Source organism: Enhydra lutris, unplaced genomic scaffold, assembly GCF_002288905.1.
Source record: "Enhydra lutris kenyoni isolate GAN:26980312 unplaced genomic scaffold, ASM228890v2 scaffoldscaffold96, whole genome shotgun sequence".
Classification (NCBI taxonomy): domain Eukaryota; kingdom Metazoa; phylum Chordata; class Mammalia; order Carnivora; family Mustelidae; genus Enhydra; species Enhydra lutris.
In genome coordinates, this window is record NW_019154180.1 from 4,232,519 (window position 1) to 4,250,151 (window position 17,633).

Sequence of the window (17,633 nt, forward strand, 5' to 3'; positions counted from 1 at the left end):
ATCATGTTGTACATAACATCGACAGGACTTATTTATGTTTTAATTAGATGAATTTATCTATTAAAGAAGTTATTTTAAAATTAGATATCAAAGACAAACCCAACTCTAGGCTCTATGCAAGACTCAAAGAAAACACAAAATTTCAAAAAGCCTAAAAATAAAGGGATGGGCAAAAATATATCAGGAACAGGGCAACAGTAAGAAGGTGGGTGTTGCAATCACAGCAAGACCAGGATGAAAGGCGGGGAAGCCCACTCTTTCTTTTTTTCTTTATTTCTTCTTTTTTGGGGGGGTGTATTTGCACTGAGATACTTTCTCTGTATTTTATTTTTTTAAGTTTAAGTTTTCATTTTCACTCCAATTAGTTAACATTAGATTCTCGTGTACAGTAGAGTGATTCAACACTTCCATACAACACCCAGTGCTCATCACAGGTGACCTCCTTCATCCTCATCCCCATCTCACCGAATAATCTCATTTGTTTTGTTTCTTAAGTTCCACACAAGCGAAATCACATGGCATTTGTTTTTCTCTGACTGACTTATCTCACTTAGCATTACACCCTCTAGCTCCGTCCATGTCATGGCAGACGGCAGGATTTCATTCTTTTGATGGCCAAGTAGTGTTCCATCGTGTACATAGACCACGTCTTCATCATTCACCTACCAGTGGATACTCGGGCTGTTTCCATACTCTGGTTATTGTTGATAATGCTGCTGTAAACATCGGGGTACATGATTCCCTTTGAATTAGTATGTTTGTATTCGTTAGGTAAATACTTAGTAGTGCAAATGGGGGATTGTAGGATAACTTCTGTGTTTAAGTTTCTGAGGAGCCTCCATACTGTTTTCCACAGTGGCTGCACCAGTGTGCATTCCCCCCCAACGGTGCAGGAGGGTTCCTTTTCCTCCATTGTCCTTACCAGCAGCTGTTGTTTCTTGTATTTTTTATTTTAGCAGTTCTGGCAGATGTAAGCTGATTTTGTAGCTTGGATTTGCATCTCCCTAAGGATCAGTGATGCTGAGCATCTTTTCACGTGTCTGTTGGCCATCTGCATGTCTCCTTTGGAGAACTGTCTGTTCATGTCTCCTGCCCATTTTTTAATTGGATGATTCACGTTTTGGGTGTTGAATTTTTTAAGTTCTTTCTATATTTTGGATACTAACCTTTTATCAGGTATGTCGTTTGCAAACATCTCCCATCAGTGGGTTACCATTTCTTTTTTTTTTTTAAGATTTTATTTATTTATTTGACAGACAGAGATCACAAGTAGGCAGAGAGGCAGGCAGAGAGAGAGGAGGAAGCAGGCTCCCCACTGAGCAGAGAGCCCGATGTGGGGCTCGATCCCAGGACCCCAAGATCACGACCTGAGACGAAGGCAGAGGCCTAACCCACTGAGCCACCCAGGCGCCCCAGTGGGTTACCATTTCTAGTGCTCTTCATTTCTTTGTTTCCATCTGTTATCATTTTCTTTCTTGAAGAATGTCCTTTAATGCTTCTGGTAGTGTAAGTCTTCTGGTGAAATAGTCATTTGACTTTCATATGTCTGAAAGAAGTCTTAAATTCCATCTTTAAAAAATATTTTCAATAGGTAAAGAACTCTAGGGTGGCCATTTTTGTCTTTTAGAATTATAAAAATATTTCTCTACCATCCAATGAAAAACTGGCTATCATCTTTACCTTTGCTTCTGTTTACTTAATATGACTTTTTTTCTGACTTCTCAAGATTTTCTCTTTTTCACTAGTTTTAAGCTCTTTGATTATAGTGTGCCATTGGTGTAATTGTTTTCAGTTTCATTCTGTCCTTGGGTTTCCCTGAGCTTAGACATGTGGATTTACATTTGTCATCAAATTTACAAAAATCTCAGCTATTATTTCTACAAGTATTTTTTTCTGTTCCACTCTCTCATTTTCTTTGGATATTTTAATTATACACATATTTGGCCACTTGACATTGTCTCATGATTCACCGATGCTCTGTTCATTGTTTTTCTTTGGTCTTTTTTTCTATCTGTGATTTATTTTATATAGTTTCTATTGCTGTATCTTCAAGTTCACTAATCTTTCCTTCTGTAATGTTTAATTTCCTGTTAATCCTATGCATGTTCAGTCTTTGCTCTAGCTTTCTGAACACACAGAATATTTATAATGATAAATGGTTATTTTAAGAAGCTTGTCTGCTAATTCTTTCATCTTTGATATTTCTAGCTCTACTTCGGTCAACTTATTTTTTTCTTATGTATTGGTCACATTTTTCCAGCTTCTTCCTATGCCTAGTAATTCTATATGAATGTCAAACACTGTTCATTTTACTTGATGTCCCCTTGAGGTTTCATATTGAGCCAGAAAGCACTTTATCAGCTTTCTTTTATTGTTAGAGAGAAAGCTCATGTATTTGAGCTTATTTTTTTTTCTAAGGAAAAGTTAATAGGCTTCTGCAACTCTAAGGAATATTTTGTCACCAAAATTAAGGAGCATTTGAATTGAATAGATTGGAATGTGTGGAGAAAGAAAAATGAGTTAGATCACTCATTCCCAAACTTGGCTGAACACTGGAATCACCTGAGTAGTTTAAAAAATACACTAAGCCAATCTAAAAAGGCCGTATTCTACATGAGAGGGAGAGAGCAGAAGGGAGAGGAAGAGGGCAAGAGAATCTGAAGCAGACTGTGTGCTGGGCTCAGAGCCCGATGTGGGGCTCAGTGAGGACCTGAGCCAAAACCAAAAGTCAGACACTTAACAGACTGAGCCACCCAGCTGCCCCAGTATTTGTGAATTTCCCACCTATTTCCCTTCAGGGGAGAGAATGGGAACTGTGGGCCACTGGTGAACCCTGAGTTAGAACGAGTGAGCATTTATATGAGTAATTCATATACATCATGAATCTGATGGACTCACAGAAAAGTCTGCAGCTGCTCTTCCCCAGGCTTTGTGATGAATGTGTTCACCCCCCATGGAAACTTCTCAACCAAAGACAGCATTAATTAGCTATTCCCCTTATCTGGGGGAGTGAGCATAAGGACCCTGAATTCCCAAGACCTCCAATACGTTTTTGAAAGTGGGCTTACATTTTCTAGGAAAGTGGGGAATATTGACTCTTCAAATGGGCTTCTAATTTGCTCCCCAGGTGAGTTCATTTTGAATTCAGTCAAGTTTCAAGTTGAGCTACTAAATGAATGACAGGGATGTCTAATCTTCGAGTATACTGTATCCCAAAATTTCTATTAAGTTTATAGAAAACTTCTGATTATGACAACTCGGCATTAAAAACTAACCCATTCTTGGTATATATCCAAAGAAAATGAAATATGGATCTCAAAAATGATATCTGTACTCTAATGTTTTTGCAGAGTTATTCACGATAGTCAAGATACAAAAACAACCTAAAGGTCTGTCAATGGATGAATTGAAATAAATAAAAATAGCAAACTCGTTGAAGCAGAGAGTAGAATGGTGGTTGCCACGGCAGGAGTGGTGGAAGGGAAAATGAGGAAGTGTTGGTCAAAGGGTACAAAGTTTCAGGATGAATGAATTCTGGAGATCTACTGCTCAGCATGGTGACTACAGTTAACAGAACAGTGTTATATACTTGGAATGTTCCAGCAAGGTAGATCTCAAGTATTCTTACCACACACACACAAAGAAAGGCAACTATGTGATGTAACAGATACGTTAATTGGCTTGAGCATGGTGCTCCTTTTACTCAAAATATCAATTTCAAAACATCAGTTTTTATGCCTTAAATATATATCATTCCTTTTCATCAATTAAACCAAAATAAAGCTAGAAACAAACAAACATGAAACTGACCTGAGTTGATTGTCTCACAGGTATGAGAGGATTGAAATCCCCATCCATATTGTACCTCACGTAACCATTGGGAAAGTATGCCTGGAGTCAGCAGTCGAGCTGCCCAAGATCCTGTGCCAAGAGGAGCAGGATGCATACAGGAGGATCCACAGGTAGAGTTCTCCCTCCCTCATCTCTCATCCTGACTCCTCAGAACCTGGTCCCTCTTTTCCTCTTCTGGAGGCCCCTTTCCTCTCACCTCTCTGTGAGAAAGTGTGTTCATATTCTGTGTAACATTCATTTCTCTCCTGCTGCACTTTGGATCCTTCAAGGGCAATGATACTTTTGGTTGTTAGAAAAAAACCAGACAATTACACCTCAGTAGCCCTACTGCCAAGCACTGGGTCTTGCCCAAGAAGTGTGGACTGTATGAAGTGAGACAGTGATTTCAAGTGATCTCTTTGAATTATCTTGAAGTTCTGAATAAAATTATATCCTCCAAATCATGAAACATTTCACTCTAATGGAATTTAAATTATGCATATTCCTCTAACCCAATTCGCAAAGGTCATTTAGTTTTCCCTTTGCTGCGGCTCTGCTGCTAACCTAAACTGTTTTATCCCTTTAGCCTGACACATCTGGACTCAGTAACCAAGATCCATAATGGCTCAGGTAAAATTTCTTTTTCTAGATTGTGGGCAGTGATTTCTGAAATACTCAGCTGACAGAAACAAAACTAGTTTAAGTGCTTGAAGTAATAGGTGCAAGTTCTCCTTGAATTTCCCTTTCCGAGAGCTTTGCTATTCATTAATCCCACTCCCAGCTTTTCTCTTGAACCCTGCAAACCCTTTAGTGTGTATGCTACCTAGAGTAAGGCTGGAAGAAAGAGTGGAATGAACTTTATGATCGACTTTCTCAGGGGCTATGCTGGTACATGTTTAATACCCAGTTCTCAGGGAGGAGGAAGGGCCCTGATTTTTTGTGTTTGCCAGTTTCCAATGTATAATACTCCTACCATGGCTGATTTCAAACAACTAGTATGGCATCAACCAGCTCACAGACTTCACTCACAGACTTCTGAAATTTCAGTAGTATATCGGCTTTCATGAGCCGATCTAAGTTGGTTCCAGCACACTACTACCAGCCTATTATGGTGGGAATTGAAAGAGATGGATAGACAGACAGATGAGAGGGAAGGTATGAAGGAAGAATCTTTTCATGTCAGTAAACACAGAAAGAATTCCTATATAAGGCCAAGGAGCAGGAAACTCAATACAGTATACATATGAAATCACTTTTCTCCAGCATACGCACCTACTATACCATACCTTCTCTTTGAATAACCCTGATTCCCAGGCCATTTTGTGTAGGCTTTCCCAGTGTCTGGCAAAGTCACCAGTGAGGAAGAAATAGAGGCTTTCAAGTTATAGGCCATTACTTTGAGACAAAATTAAAAGATGGCTTGGTATGTCTCTCCCATCATTTCTATCTGGAGGTAAAATATGACAAAGGAGTAGAATCTGGTTAGGGTTAGTGTATTACATGTAGTCATGGTCTAAAGCCACAGTAACTCGAACAGGATGGTAATAACTAAAAAATGAACAAGTAAATCAGTAGAACTGAATAGAACCCACAAATGGGCCCATTTGTGTATAAGAATTTATATTTAAGAAAGATAGTACTTCAAAGCAATAAATGCTACATACTTTATTGTTTATTGTTCCATTTATATGACATTCAAGAATAGGCGAAAGTACTCTGTGGTGACAGCAGGAAGGTCAGCAGCTGCTAGGGCCAGAGGTGACTGCAAAGGGAACTGCAAAGGGCCTCTGCGCTAATGGAAAGGATCTGTTTCTTCACTAGGGATCATTACCATAAACTCAATGACCTGTACACTTTAAACGGGGTCATTTTATTGTCTATAAATTATACCTTTATAGCTCATTTTATTTTTTTTAAAGATTTTATTTATTTATTTGAGAAAGAGAAAGAGAGAGCGCATGAACGGGGTGTAGGGGTAGAGGCAGAGGGAGAGCCAGACTCCCCACTGAACAGGAAGCCCAAAGTGGGGCTTAATCCCAGGAGCCTGAGATCAGGACCTCAGCTGAAGACAGAGACTTAACTGACTGAGCCACAGAAACGCCCCACCCCTTATAGCTCATTTTAAAAGTTAAAAAAATAAGGAGGAAAATGTAAGAGGATATTTTTCAAACTCTGGGAAGACCTGACCTAAGTATAATCTGAACTCAGAAAAAGCTGACTAAGAATGAAAAGACTTATAGGGCACCTGGGTGACTCAGTTGTGAAGTGTCTGTCTTCGGCTCAGGTCATGATCCCGGGATCCTGGGATCGAGCCCCACATTGAGCTCTCTGCTCAGTGGGAAGCCTGCTTGTCCCTCTCCCACTCCCCCTGCTAGTGTTCCCTCTCTCTCTGTGTCTCTCTCTCCCTCAAATAAGTAAAAATCTTTAAAAAAAATAAAGAATGAAAGACTTTTATAGAAAAATCAAATTCTTCATAAATGTTTTTAGAAGAAGTATGGATTTAGATGGCAGTTTTTCACCTTCTGGCAAAGATTAAATTGAGAGGTAAAATTAGGTGAGGATGTGCAGGAAGTGAATGGTCTCATATACTGTTCCTGGAGGTATAATTTGGTCCAATCTGGAACATACTGGCTTATCAGTTTTAAAATATACATATACTTGAATCTAGCAGTTCCACCTCTAGAAATGTATCCTTTAGAAATTCATAGGACAAGTATGCAAAAATAAGTCTAAAGGGATATGAACCACAGTCTTTATAGTAGCAAAGAAAATGGATGCTGCTGAAGTGTCCATCACTCATTAAACTGGTAACTCCATGGGCGCTTGGGTGGTGCAGTGGGTTAAGCGTCTGACGGTTTCAGCTCAGGTCACGATCTCAGGGCTGTGAATGGAGCCCCTCATCGTGCTCCATGCTCAGTGTGGAGTCTGCTTGGGGCTCTGTCTCCTTCTCCCTCCCTGTCCACCCCTGTCCTGCTCACGTGCACTCTTTCTCTTTCTCTCTGTCTCTCTAAAAGAAAGAAACCTTTAAATTGGTACATCCATTCTGATGAATATTGTGCAGCCCTTAGGAAGGAAGGCCAGATCTTTACTGAGGCAGAAAGATGTCATTGTTATGTGGTAAAAAAGTAACATCCAAAATCATACGGTTTTTATTCAAAAGTATACATACAAATGCACACACGTACACACAAATATCATATATATAGATTCTGGAAGATATACCCCACAGTATTACAGTGGTCATTTTCAATAAGTCACTTTTTTAAAAGATTTTATTTATTTATTTGAGGGAGAGCATGAGCAGGGTGGAGGGGCAGAGGGAGAGGGAGAAGCAGATGCTTTCAGGCATGTTAAGTTAATGTATTTATTTCTAAAATACATGAAACATTGGAAAGCTAAGTTGCACTCTAGGGCTTATGGTCATTTGTCATTTACACTGTGCGAAGGCCTAAGGGCTGGGGAAAAAACCTATAGTTCTTAGCCCTTTTGCATAAGGGAGTAAAGACCTGGTTATCTTTCTGCTTCTCTCTGACTTTTAGTTCTAGGGGTATTCGGGATGGCCTCAAAACGGATGTCTTCTTTGCTCAGCTCTTCTGTCTTTCCCCTGGCCAGAGATACGAAATCATCTGCTAGGCCGTCTCTGTGTGCTCACAAGTGGGGGCGGGGCACAGGTGGGGGAGTGTTCTCTCAACCGTGTTTCTCCTATTGAAGTGTTTACCAAGAATCTGTGCAGCCAAATGTCAGCGGTCAGCGGGCCTCTCCTGCAGTGGCTGGAGGACAGGCTGGAGCAGAACCAGCAGCACCTGCAAGACTTGCAGCAAGAAAAGGAGGAGCTGATGCAAGAGCTTTCTTCTCTAGAGTAGTTGGAGGACGATGGGGTAAACGGACTTGGTTTCTTCAATTTGCGTGGTAAGCATGGTCCGAAAGTTCATGTGCGGTCGCACAGCTCTCTTTATCTCCACTGGGAGAATTTCAATAGTGCAGCAAACACAAGCTGTCTTCCGGAAAGTTTTATTAGGACTCAGTGAACCCTCTTACCTGTGACTGGCCTACAAAGTGCACATGAAGCTGCTTTAGGTAGAATAGTAAGGTTTTTTTTAAAAGGCCATGGGGGTATATTGGCAAGGATATCTTGTAATAAAACGTCCTGGGAGCATATTTTAAATAGTTACTTTTCCTTTGTTTAACTTTGAAGTTTTTATTTTCCATTTTAGACACTCCGTAGAGTAAGCTAAAGAATGTTCCGTGCTTCAGTTTTCTAGTTACGAGGCTTCTGTTGGACGAGTAAATGAGTGCACTAGTGTTCATGGAAGGGGCTCATGAGCACCCCGCCTGTACTCGTAAGCCCTCACTGAGGGGCATATGTCTTATGTCTTCCGTCTTGATCTCTAAAATATTAGGTATCTAAGATACCTGTCAAAGGTTGAATCTCCATGAGTATCCTTTCTAACTGAATAGCTGAGTTCCAGCATTTGACTCTGAAGCAAATTCCTATTTGACAGATCCTGTTTACCTGGGGACTTTCATTATAATACAAATCTGTTTCTTCAGAAACATTAAGGACCTAGGATGTAACAAAAATCATATTTTAACAAGTTCTGTTGCATTATTCTTTCCATGTATAACCACAGAAGGTAAGTGTGTCTTTAGAAAAGAGTCAAGTCTGTTGCATACTGGAAATTAAAGTGGGCATTGGAGGAGGCGGGAAGAAAGAAAACAATCCCAACAGTAGTGACACAGGTTGGGTTTTGTCTTTGTTTTTTCTTCCTGTTTCTCCCTAGATTATTGCTTTTTCACATTTCAATGTGTAGTCCAGCTGCGTGAGAAGTACTTGCAGGTCAAACTTTATCCCTGGGGTGGAACCTAGAAATATTCGTGAACTCCCCAGCTGATTCTAAGGCACACTGAAGTTTAAAAGCCAGTACTGTAGGGCATACGGAGTGTAAATGCTGTATTGTCCTTAATTTCCCAGAGCCACAGTTCTTCTCTGTTCTTTTCTTTCCCTATAGGAAAAATGAAAATATCCAGGTATAAAATTAATTAAGCTAAATCGATTTTGAAGAAGTTGGAGGACTCACATCACCTGACTTCAAGACTTACTACAAAGCTACAGTAATCAAGGCAGTGTGGCTTATGCTCAATTGATTTTGACAGAGGTGTAAAAGCGTTTCAGTGGAGTAATAATAGACAGTATTTTCAAGAAATTATGCTGGAGTAATTGATACCCATAGGCAAAAAAAAAAAAAAAAAATGAACTTCGACCTAAACTGCATACCTTAGACAGAAATTAACTCAAAATATATCATGGACTTAGATGTAAGATGTAAAACTATAAAACTTTTAGGAAAAAAATCATAGAAAAATCATCAGGATCTTGGGCTAGGCAACAAGCCCTTGGCCTTCACTACAAAAGCACAGTCCTAAAAGGAAAACAATATACTAGACGTCATCAAAATGAAAAAGTTTGCTCTGTAAAATAATTAAGAGGAGGAAATCATCAAGAGAAATTATTTGCAAACCATATGTCTGATTAATCTAGACTACACAAAGTCAACAATTAAAAAGCCATCCAATTGAAAATGAGCAAAAGACATGAATAGACATTTCACTAAAGAAGATATATGGATGGCAAGTAAGCACATGAAAAGATGTTGAACTTCAGTAGTCATTAGGGAATGCAAATTAAAACCACAATGAATTATGATTACATACTTAACAGAATGGTAAAGAAAAAAAGATAGTGAAAATACCAGATGCTGTTGAGCATACAAACTGGATCTCTTATACATTACAGGAATGGTGAATGGTACAGCCACTCTATAAAAGACTTTGGGAATTTCTAATAAAGTTAAACATCCATGTATCATACAACCCAGCATTTGCACTCCTGGACATTTATCCCAGAAAAATGAGAAGCTATGATGGAACAAAATTTTGTACACAAATGTTCTTAGCAGCTTATTTGTAAGAGCTAAAAACTGGAACTAACCCAAATATCCTGCAATTGAATGAGTAATTAAACCAAACGTCTGTACCATGAAATACTACTCGGCAATGAAGAGAAACAACTTGGGTACACCTTAAGGGTATTATGATGAATGAAAGGGCCAGTCTCAAAAGGTCACATACTATCTGATTGCATTCTTGAGATGATTGCCGGGGATAGGGACTGGAGGGGGAATGAGATATGTGTGACTATAAAGGGATAATACAGGATGTTCCTTTGTGCTGATGGAACAGTTCTGTCTTGATTATGGTGTTGAATACATTATCTGTGCTAAAACTACATAGACCTACACACACCCACAAATGAATGCATGTGAAATCTCATGAAACTGAGTAAGGTCTGTAATCAAGTTAGCAGTATTGTGCCATTGTCAATATGTCGGTTTTGAAGTTGCACAATAGTAATGTAAGATCTTGCCACTGGGGGGAAACTAGGTAGAGGATACATGGGACTCACTGTACTATTTTTGCAACTTCCTGTAAATCTAAAATTACTACAAAATAAAAAGTTAGACATATTAAATAAGGAACTAGGAGGAATGGCGCTTAATTTATGAAGTAAGAGTGATGAAAACCCAAGGGGAATAAAATGATTTGAAGGTTTTTATAGGCCAATGTTGAGCACATGTCCCTTTCCTTTTCTGGACTTCATTTTTCTCATTTATAAGGCTAGAGTGGATCACCACCAAGGTTCCTTTTAGCTCAGTGTTCAGTCCTTAAAAGTGTTCAGCATCACAAGGAACAGTGATGAAAAAAAGATGTATCATTACTTTCCCACCTGCACCAATCAGGCTTACTTTTATGCAACCCTGTATCCCCTTCCGGTCAGTAGATTCTCTTTTTTCAATCACAGCCAAGACTCTGATGGGAACAATATATACCCTTGCCTTCTTTCTCCATTTTATCATTTCCTATTCATTCAAGTCATTGTGTTCTGACCTCTGTCCATATCACTCCGTTCAAACCATTCCTGCCAATGTCACCAATGACCTCCAGGACATAGTGAATGTCAATAGATGATTTTCATGCCCTAGTAAACCTCTCAGTCTGGACACAATTGGCCACTCTTCTTTGAAATCTGCCTCTCTTGGCTTCTGCTATTTCCTGGTTTTTCTCTTCTCTAGCTGTTCCTTCTCAAATTCATTCAGAGGCTTCTCTATTGTTGCTTATCTGTAAATGGAGTTGACAGGCAAATCTGTCTCCATCCAGACCTCTATGTGAACTCTACATCTAAATTTCCACCTGCCTTCTGCACATTGCCACTGGCTCTCTTAATAAGTCTGAATCTGAACTCCTGGTTTTCAATCTAAACCATATTAGGGAATATTTCCTACCAGTATTTCTTATCTCAGTGAATTGAACAACCGTTTGCACAAATATGAAATCAAATAGACATCTTCAACATCTCTCTCCATCACCTTCTGAAATGTTTGCACTGATAGAGTTATGGCACTTAGAAATTATTTTTCTAACCTGAGAATACTGGGTACCTGATCTCACCCATTTCAAGAGGCAGTGGTTCCCTCTGCAAAACAGCATGGAGGTTCCTCAAAAAGTTGGGAAAACAGAGCTACCCCATGACTCAGCAATTGAACGACTGGGTATTTACCCTAAAGGTACAAATGTAGTGATCCGAAGGGGCACGTGCACCCCAGCGTTTATAGCAGCAATGTCCACAATAGCCAAACTATGGAAAGAGCCTAGATGTCCATCAACAGATATATATATAATGCTGCCATCAAAACCCCCTGAAATCTTGCCATTTGCAATGATGTGGATGGAACTAGAGGGTATTATGCTGAGTGAAATAAGTCAGTCAGCGAAAGACAATTACCATATGATCTCTGATATGAGCAATTTGAGAGGTAGGGCAGGGGTTTTGGGGGTAGAGAAGGAAAAAACATGAAACAAGATGGGATCAGGAGGGAGACAAACCATAAGAGACTCTTAATCTCAGGAAACAAACTTAGGGTTGCTGGAGGTGGGGAGGGGAGGGATAGGGTGGCTGGATGATGGACATTGGGGAGGGCATGTGCTATGGTGAGTGCTGTGAAGTGTGTAAGCCTGATGATTCACAGACCTGCACCCCTGGGGCAAATAATACATTATACGTTAATGGAAAAAAAAAAAGGTGGTGGTTCCATGCCTGAAGAGGCAAACTGAAAGGATTGCAGGCTACTGCAACACCACCCCCCCCCAACCACCAAACTGACCATTTAACTCCTAGAGCAGCGGTATCATACAGAGAGAAGCTTGCCTTGTCCCCATCTTCAGCTCTGGAGCCCTGGCTTGGAGTTTTTGCTGGGAGAGAAGCAGTCCATAAAACAGATACTCCTGATCTCTTTCCAGAGGAACTGACTTCATTTGCAACAGAATGAGGAACAGTTCAAGCCTAAGGGCACTGTACAAATGGTAGAGATTGTGGTGAAAGCCAGTGTGCGGAAGTGAATAGCCATCTTGAAAAAGAAAAGCAAAGCAGGAGGAACACACCAACCGATTTCAAAACTCATATGAGACAATTTGGTACTGTCACAAAGATAGACATACAGATCTCCGGAATAGAACCGAGTGTCCAGAATTAAACACACATATCTGTGGTCAGATGTCTATAAGGAAACTGCGACTATTGATTGGGGGGAAAATAATCTTCTTAACAGCTGGTGTGCGGACAATTACATATCCACATGCAACAGAATGAAGGTGGACATCTACCCCACAACATATTCAAATATCAACCCAAAATGTATCAAAAGCCCACATATAAGAGCTAAAACTATAAAAACCTTAGAAGAAAACATAGCAGCAAATCTTCATGACCTAGGTTTTGGCAATGGAGTCTTAGTTATGACACTAAAAGCAGAAGCAACAAGGAAAAAGTAGATAAATTGGACTTCAAAAAGTAAAAAGAATGCAGAGAGTATGAGAAAATATTTGCAAATCATATAAATAAGAGTCTAGCATCAAGAATATGTAAAGTACTTTGACAACTCACAAAAAAATTTTTAATGGACAAAGGATATAAATAGGTATTTCTCCATAGATAAACAAATGATCAATAAGCACATGAAAAGATGCTTGACATCATTAACAATCAGGGAAAGGCAATCAAAACCACCATGAGATACCACTTCACACGTGGTAGGATGAAGAACTACGATAATGACAATGTTGAGGAAATTGGAGCTCTTGTGAATGTAAAATGGACAACAGTGGTTCCTCCAAAAGGTAACACGTTATACACAAATGTTTATGTCAGAACTAGTCAAAACAACCAAAGGGTGGGAGCAACCCAAATACCTATAAACTGTAACGGATAACCCTCACCCTAACCCTAACCTGTTGTCAGAAGAAGGAATGAATTACTGGCACTTGCTGTAACACAGATGAACCTTGAAAACATTATGCTATGTAACAGAAGGCAGATACAAAGGGACACATGTTTTATAATTCTATGTATCTGGAATGTCCACAACAGAGAATCCACAGAGACAGACGATTAGTGCTTGCCAGGGGCTGAAGGGAGCAAAGATACAGGGATGAGAGCCGAAAGGTGTAGAATTTCTTTTTGAGGTGATGAAAACATTCGAATGGTAACTCTGGTGATGGTTGCACAGCTCTGTGACTATAATAAAAACAATGTATGGTCTGTAAATTGTGTCTCAATAAAGTTGCTTATAAAACATGAAAAAAAGAGAGGACTCTTCCAGGCAAATCCAGCCAACCCCGCAGGCTGGCCTTTTTCTCTCTACCTTGAACTCCCTAAGCTCCCAGCTGAGGAGGTAAGAGGTAGTATCTCTTTTTGTTAGAACAAAAACAAAACCAAAAAAATTCTTCTTAGAGTTTGGACAAAACTTGCATTGAAGAAAAAAGGTTTAAAGTAACCTGTGAATGAGGCTTGGGCCAATTAATTGTATGTATAATAAAAATGTGGAATGGGTGTTAAAATATGTTACATGTTTGAGCTACACACATTTGTAAAGTGTTAGAAACTTTCTCTGCTGTCCAAAATTTTTACTTTTATTAATAATGTCTTGGTTGTGGCAAGTTGAAAGTTTCCATCTCAATGGCCGTGGCTGCTGGCCAGGTGGAGTGATTGATAATCACCAACAAAATCCAGATGCTAGGGAGCATTTCTTGAAACAATGTGGTGAATGCACAATGCTTACTCCTTCTGTCAGAGAAAAAAAGCTAGCTGTGTCTTTCCCAAAGTAAAGAATTTCATGTTCCTGATTAAACAACAACAACCAAAAGCTGTAACTCATGCCAAAAATTGGCCCATTTGTTCTGTGGTAAAAGAAGCTGCATCAGACTTTTGATCTCCTCTTGGGCTGTCGGTGGAGCCAATAGAAACAGGAGCTGTTAAGAAAACTAACCAACATGGAGTGTACAGCCTGAGGCAGTCCTGTCTTCATGCACTCCTTCATTAGCATGGTGATCTTTTTTTTTTTTAAAGATTTTATTTATTTATTTGACAGAGATCACAAGTAGGCAGAGAGGCAGGCAGAGAGAGAGAGGAAGGGAAGCAGGCTCCCTGCTGAGCAGAGATCCTGATGTGGGGCTCGATCCCAGGATCCTGGGATCATGACCTGAAGCCGAAGGCAGCGGCTTTAACCCACTGAGCCACCCAGGCGCCCCAGCATGGTGATCTTTACCCCAGTGCCTTCCTTTCCTTGAGGCCTTTGGTGCACTGATGTTCCTGAAGATGCCTAGGCTTAGTTCAAAGATACGTCAGCTCACTTAAGGCCAAAATGGGTTTCTCACCCCCTCCAACCTCCAAATTAATGGGAGGTACCTTTCCAGGGAATTGACACATTTACAAACCAAACCGCCTGCCTTAAGTGTGTCAGCTGTACCAGGACTGGGTTAGGGCCTCAATTATCCAGTGATGGTTCTCAGTTGTGCAGCCCGCCCCCCACCCTGTGGAAAAAAAAAATGCTTAAAACTGTATATGAGTGAATTCTACTAAACATTTAATTAAGAATTTATACCAATCCTTCTCAAACTTTTCCAAAACATTAAAGAGGAGGGAACACATCCATATTCATTTAATAAGGCCAGCATTACCCTCATACCAAAGCCAGACAAGGACACACGGTAAAATGAAATTATAGGCCGATATTCCTGATGAATATATGTGCAAAATTCTCAACAAAACACCAGCAGACCAAATTTAACAGCACCATAAAAGGATCATGCATCATGATCAAATGGAATCTATTCCAGGGATGCAAGGATGGTTTAACATAGATAAACCAATCAATGTGATACACTACATTAGCAAAATGAAGGTTACAAATGTACCTCAACATAATAAAAGCCATAGCTGTAAGGGCCTACTTAGCCAGAGCGAGCCATTTTGTTGTTTATGCAGTAAACTTGGATTGAACCTGCCACTTCCCCCCAAGAGAAAAGCGCTTAGAAACAGATTTGGTGAAATACGGCCAAATAGCCCCCGATAATGGAGTCCAGATACAAGGACGTGTTCGGCCAGGTGGAAACGTCCAATCAAGGGAAAGCGCACGTATTACCTCCCTACCCGCCAAGGATGAGCCAAGCCAGGTGGAGACATCCAATCAGGAAAGCACCTCTCTAACCACCCAAGAATGTGGGCCTTGCCTTTTGGGCGCCAATTCTGACCAGAGTGATGGGCTAATTCAAATAACTACTATAGGGTGAATTGTAATTCAGTTGGCCACCTGTGTGTGGTCAGGCTCAACCACATGGCCTTTGCTCTATAAAAGTTAGTCTATGAGGCTGGGAGGTGTCGCCTCTTTGCAAGAGATGGCCCTGGCCGGTCAGCTTGATTCTCGATGCTTGGCGTGAAATAAAGCTCTGCTTGACCTTCGCTTTGTATCAGTCTCGTCCTTTTGTCTATGGACCCTTTCAATAGCCAACAAGCCCATAGCTAATATCATCCTCAATGGTGAAAAGCTGAAAGCTTTTTCTCAAGCTTCAGAAAATAAAACAAGAGTGCTCCCCCTCACTACTTTTATTCAACCTAATACTGGTAGTCCTGGGTACAGCAATTAGGCAAAATTAAAAATAGAACTACTGAATGATCCAGCAATCCCAATTTGGGGTATATACCCATAGAAAATGAAATCAGGATCTCAAAGAGATATATGCATTCCCATGTTTATTGCAGCATTATTAATAATAGCCAAGATATGGAAACAATCTAAGTGTCCGATGATGGATGAATGGATAAATAAAATGTGGTATGTATACAATGGAATATAATTCAGCCATAAGAAAGAAGGAAATGCTGCCATTTGTGACAATATGGATGAACCTGGAGAACATTATGCTAAGTGAAATAAGCCACGCACAGAAAGACAAATAATGCGGTGATCTCATTTATATGCAGAATCTAAGAACGTTGAACTTATATAACCAACGAGTAGAATGATAGAATGATGGTGGTTGCCAGGGGTTGAGGATGGGGGAAATGGGGAGAAGTTGGTAAAAGTGTACAAACTTTCAGTTATAAGAGAGATTAATGTATAGTATGGTGACCATAGTTAATAAAATTGTATACTTGGAATTTGTTAAAAGAGTAGATTTTAAGTGTTCTCATGATACACAGAAAAACTGTCAGTATGTCAGTATATATATATTAAGTCCTCAAGGAAACTCAAGAGCCGAGCAATGGGGTGGAAAGTAGCTTTTACCCAACCCCATTTTATCTGTGGCTGCACATCCACGAGTGGTGGCATGAAGTGGGCTGCGCTGAGGTGAACCCAGCAGGAACTGGAGCCATCCCCCTCTTTGGGGGGAGAACCTAATCTGAATGACAGGAGAGGGATCTCCTCCCAAAGATACTGGCATTGCCTGAGTGCCACTTGTTGGAGCTGCCAGGCACCCAGGGATTGGGAAAGCTCCTGGCAGAAAAATCCCAGCCGGTATTCCAGTGTCCCAGGCTCCCAACAGGCAATGACCATGCAAGGAAGAGGCAATGTTGCATCCACCACAGCTGCTGCCACAACCAGTATTGCAAGGTCCCCAACCCAGTATCCACCTGGTTGTGGGGGCCCTCCCTTACCTATGGGCTGAGGGCACCCCCTTCAAGCATGGTGGGTCCACCACCTGGCATGAGGTCCCCCAGTGGGTCCCCCAATGGGGATTCCCTTCTGGATGAGGAACGCCAATGGGCATGCCCCCTCCAGGGATGTGGCCCCATCCCCCAGGGATGCGAGACCTTCTTTGACCTTTGGCCACAGAGTTATGGAAGTAGCACCACAGAGGCATGGGCCCAATCCCCCAGGGCCGGGTTACCACACACCTGTTTGTTTGTTATGCCATTGTTCTCAGAGTCTCACAGGATTGTCTGGTTTCCCTTTCAGGGCCCCCTCCCCCTGGAATGCACCCACCAAGGCCCTAGACTCATCCTGGCCCTCCTCAGCACCCTGCCCGTTTCCTACAAGGCTGTATATAATCCTTTTGCTTCTTTGTGGCCTGTGAAACTATATTAAATATTATAAATGTAAAAACTAAACCCTCATGTTATAACACCTTAAAAGAAAATATGACATTCTACAACTTAAATATATACAAAATTTTATTTGTTAATCACACCTCAAGAAAACTGAAAAAAAAGATCACTCAACTTAAAAATGGGCAAAGGGGGCCACCTGGGTGGTTCAGTTGGTTAAGCATCTGACTCTTGATTTCAGCTCAGTTCTCAATCTCCAGGTTATGAGTTCAAGTCCTGCATTGGGCTCCACGCTGGGTGTGGAACCTACTTAAAAAAAATAAAAATATGTAAAAATGGGCAAAGGATCTGAACAGACCTTTCT

General features: G+C 40.6%; 1 protein-coding gene and 1 pseudogene across 3 annotated transcripts in view; both read left to right on the forward strand.

The window, feature by feature from the left end:
- The window catches only part of LOC111139192 (BRCA1/BRCA2-containing complex subunit 3), a 52,909-nt gene extending 43,820 nt beyond the window's left edge, over nucleotides 1-9,089 (forward strand). For 2 of the 3 annotated variants that reach the window (XM_022491384.1, XM_022491386.1), the window contains 4 exons: nucleotides 3,831-3,962; nucleotides 4,418-4,461; nucleotides 7,543-7,740; nucleotides 8,841-9,089. In XM_022491384.1, the coding sequence (XP_022347092.1) occupies nucleotides 3,831-3,962; nucleotides 4,418-4,461; nucleotides 7,543-7,694 (328 nt within the window). In that variant the 3' untranslated portion in view covers nucleotides 7,695-7,740; nucleotides 8,841-9,089. The remainder of the gene's footprint in view (nucleotides 1-3,830; nucleotides 3,963-4,417; nucleotides 4,462-7,542; nucleotides 7,741-8,840) is intronic. The other variant, XM_022491385.1, reaches the window with a different exon arrangement.
- Nucleotides 9,090-15,295: 6,206 nt separating this feature from the next.
- Nucleotides 15,296-17,218, forward strand: LOC111139136 (annotated as a pseudogene).
- Nucleotides 17,219-17,633: the final 415 nt, after the last annotated feature.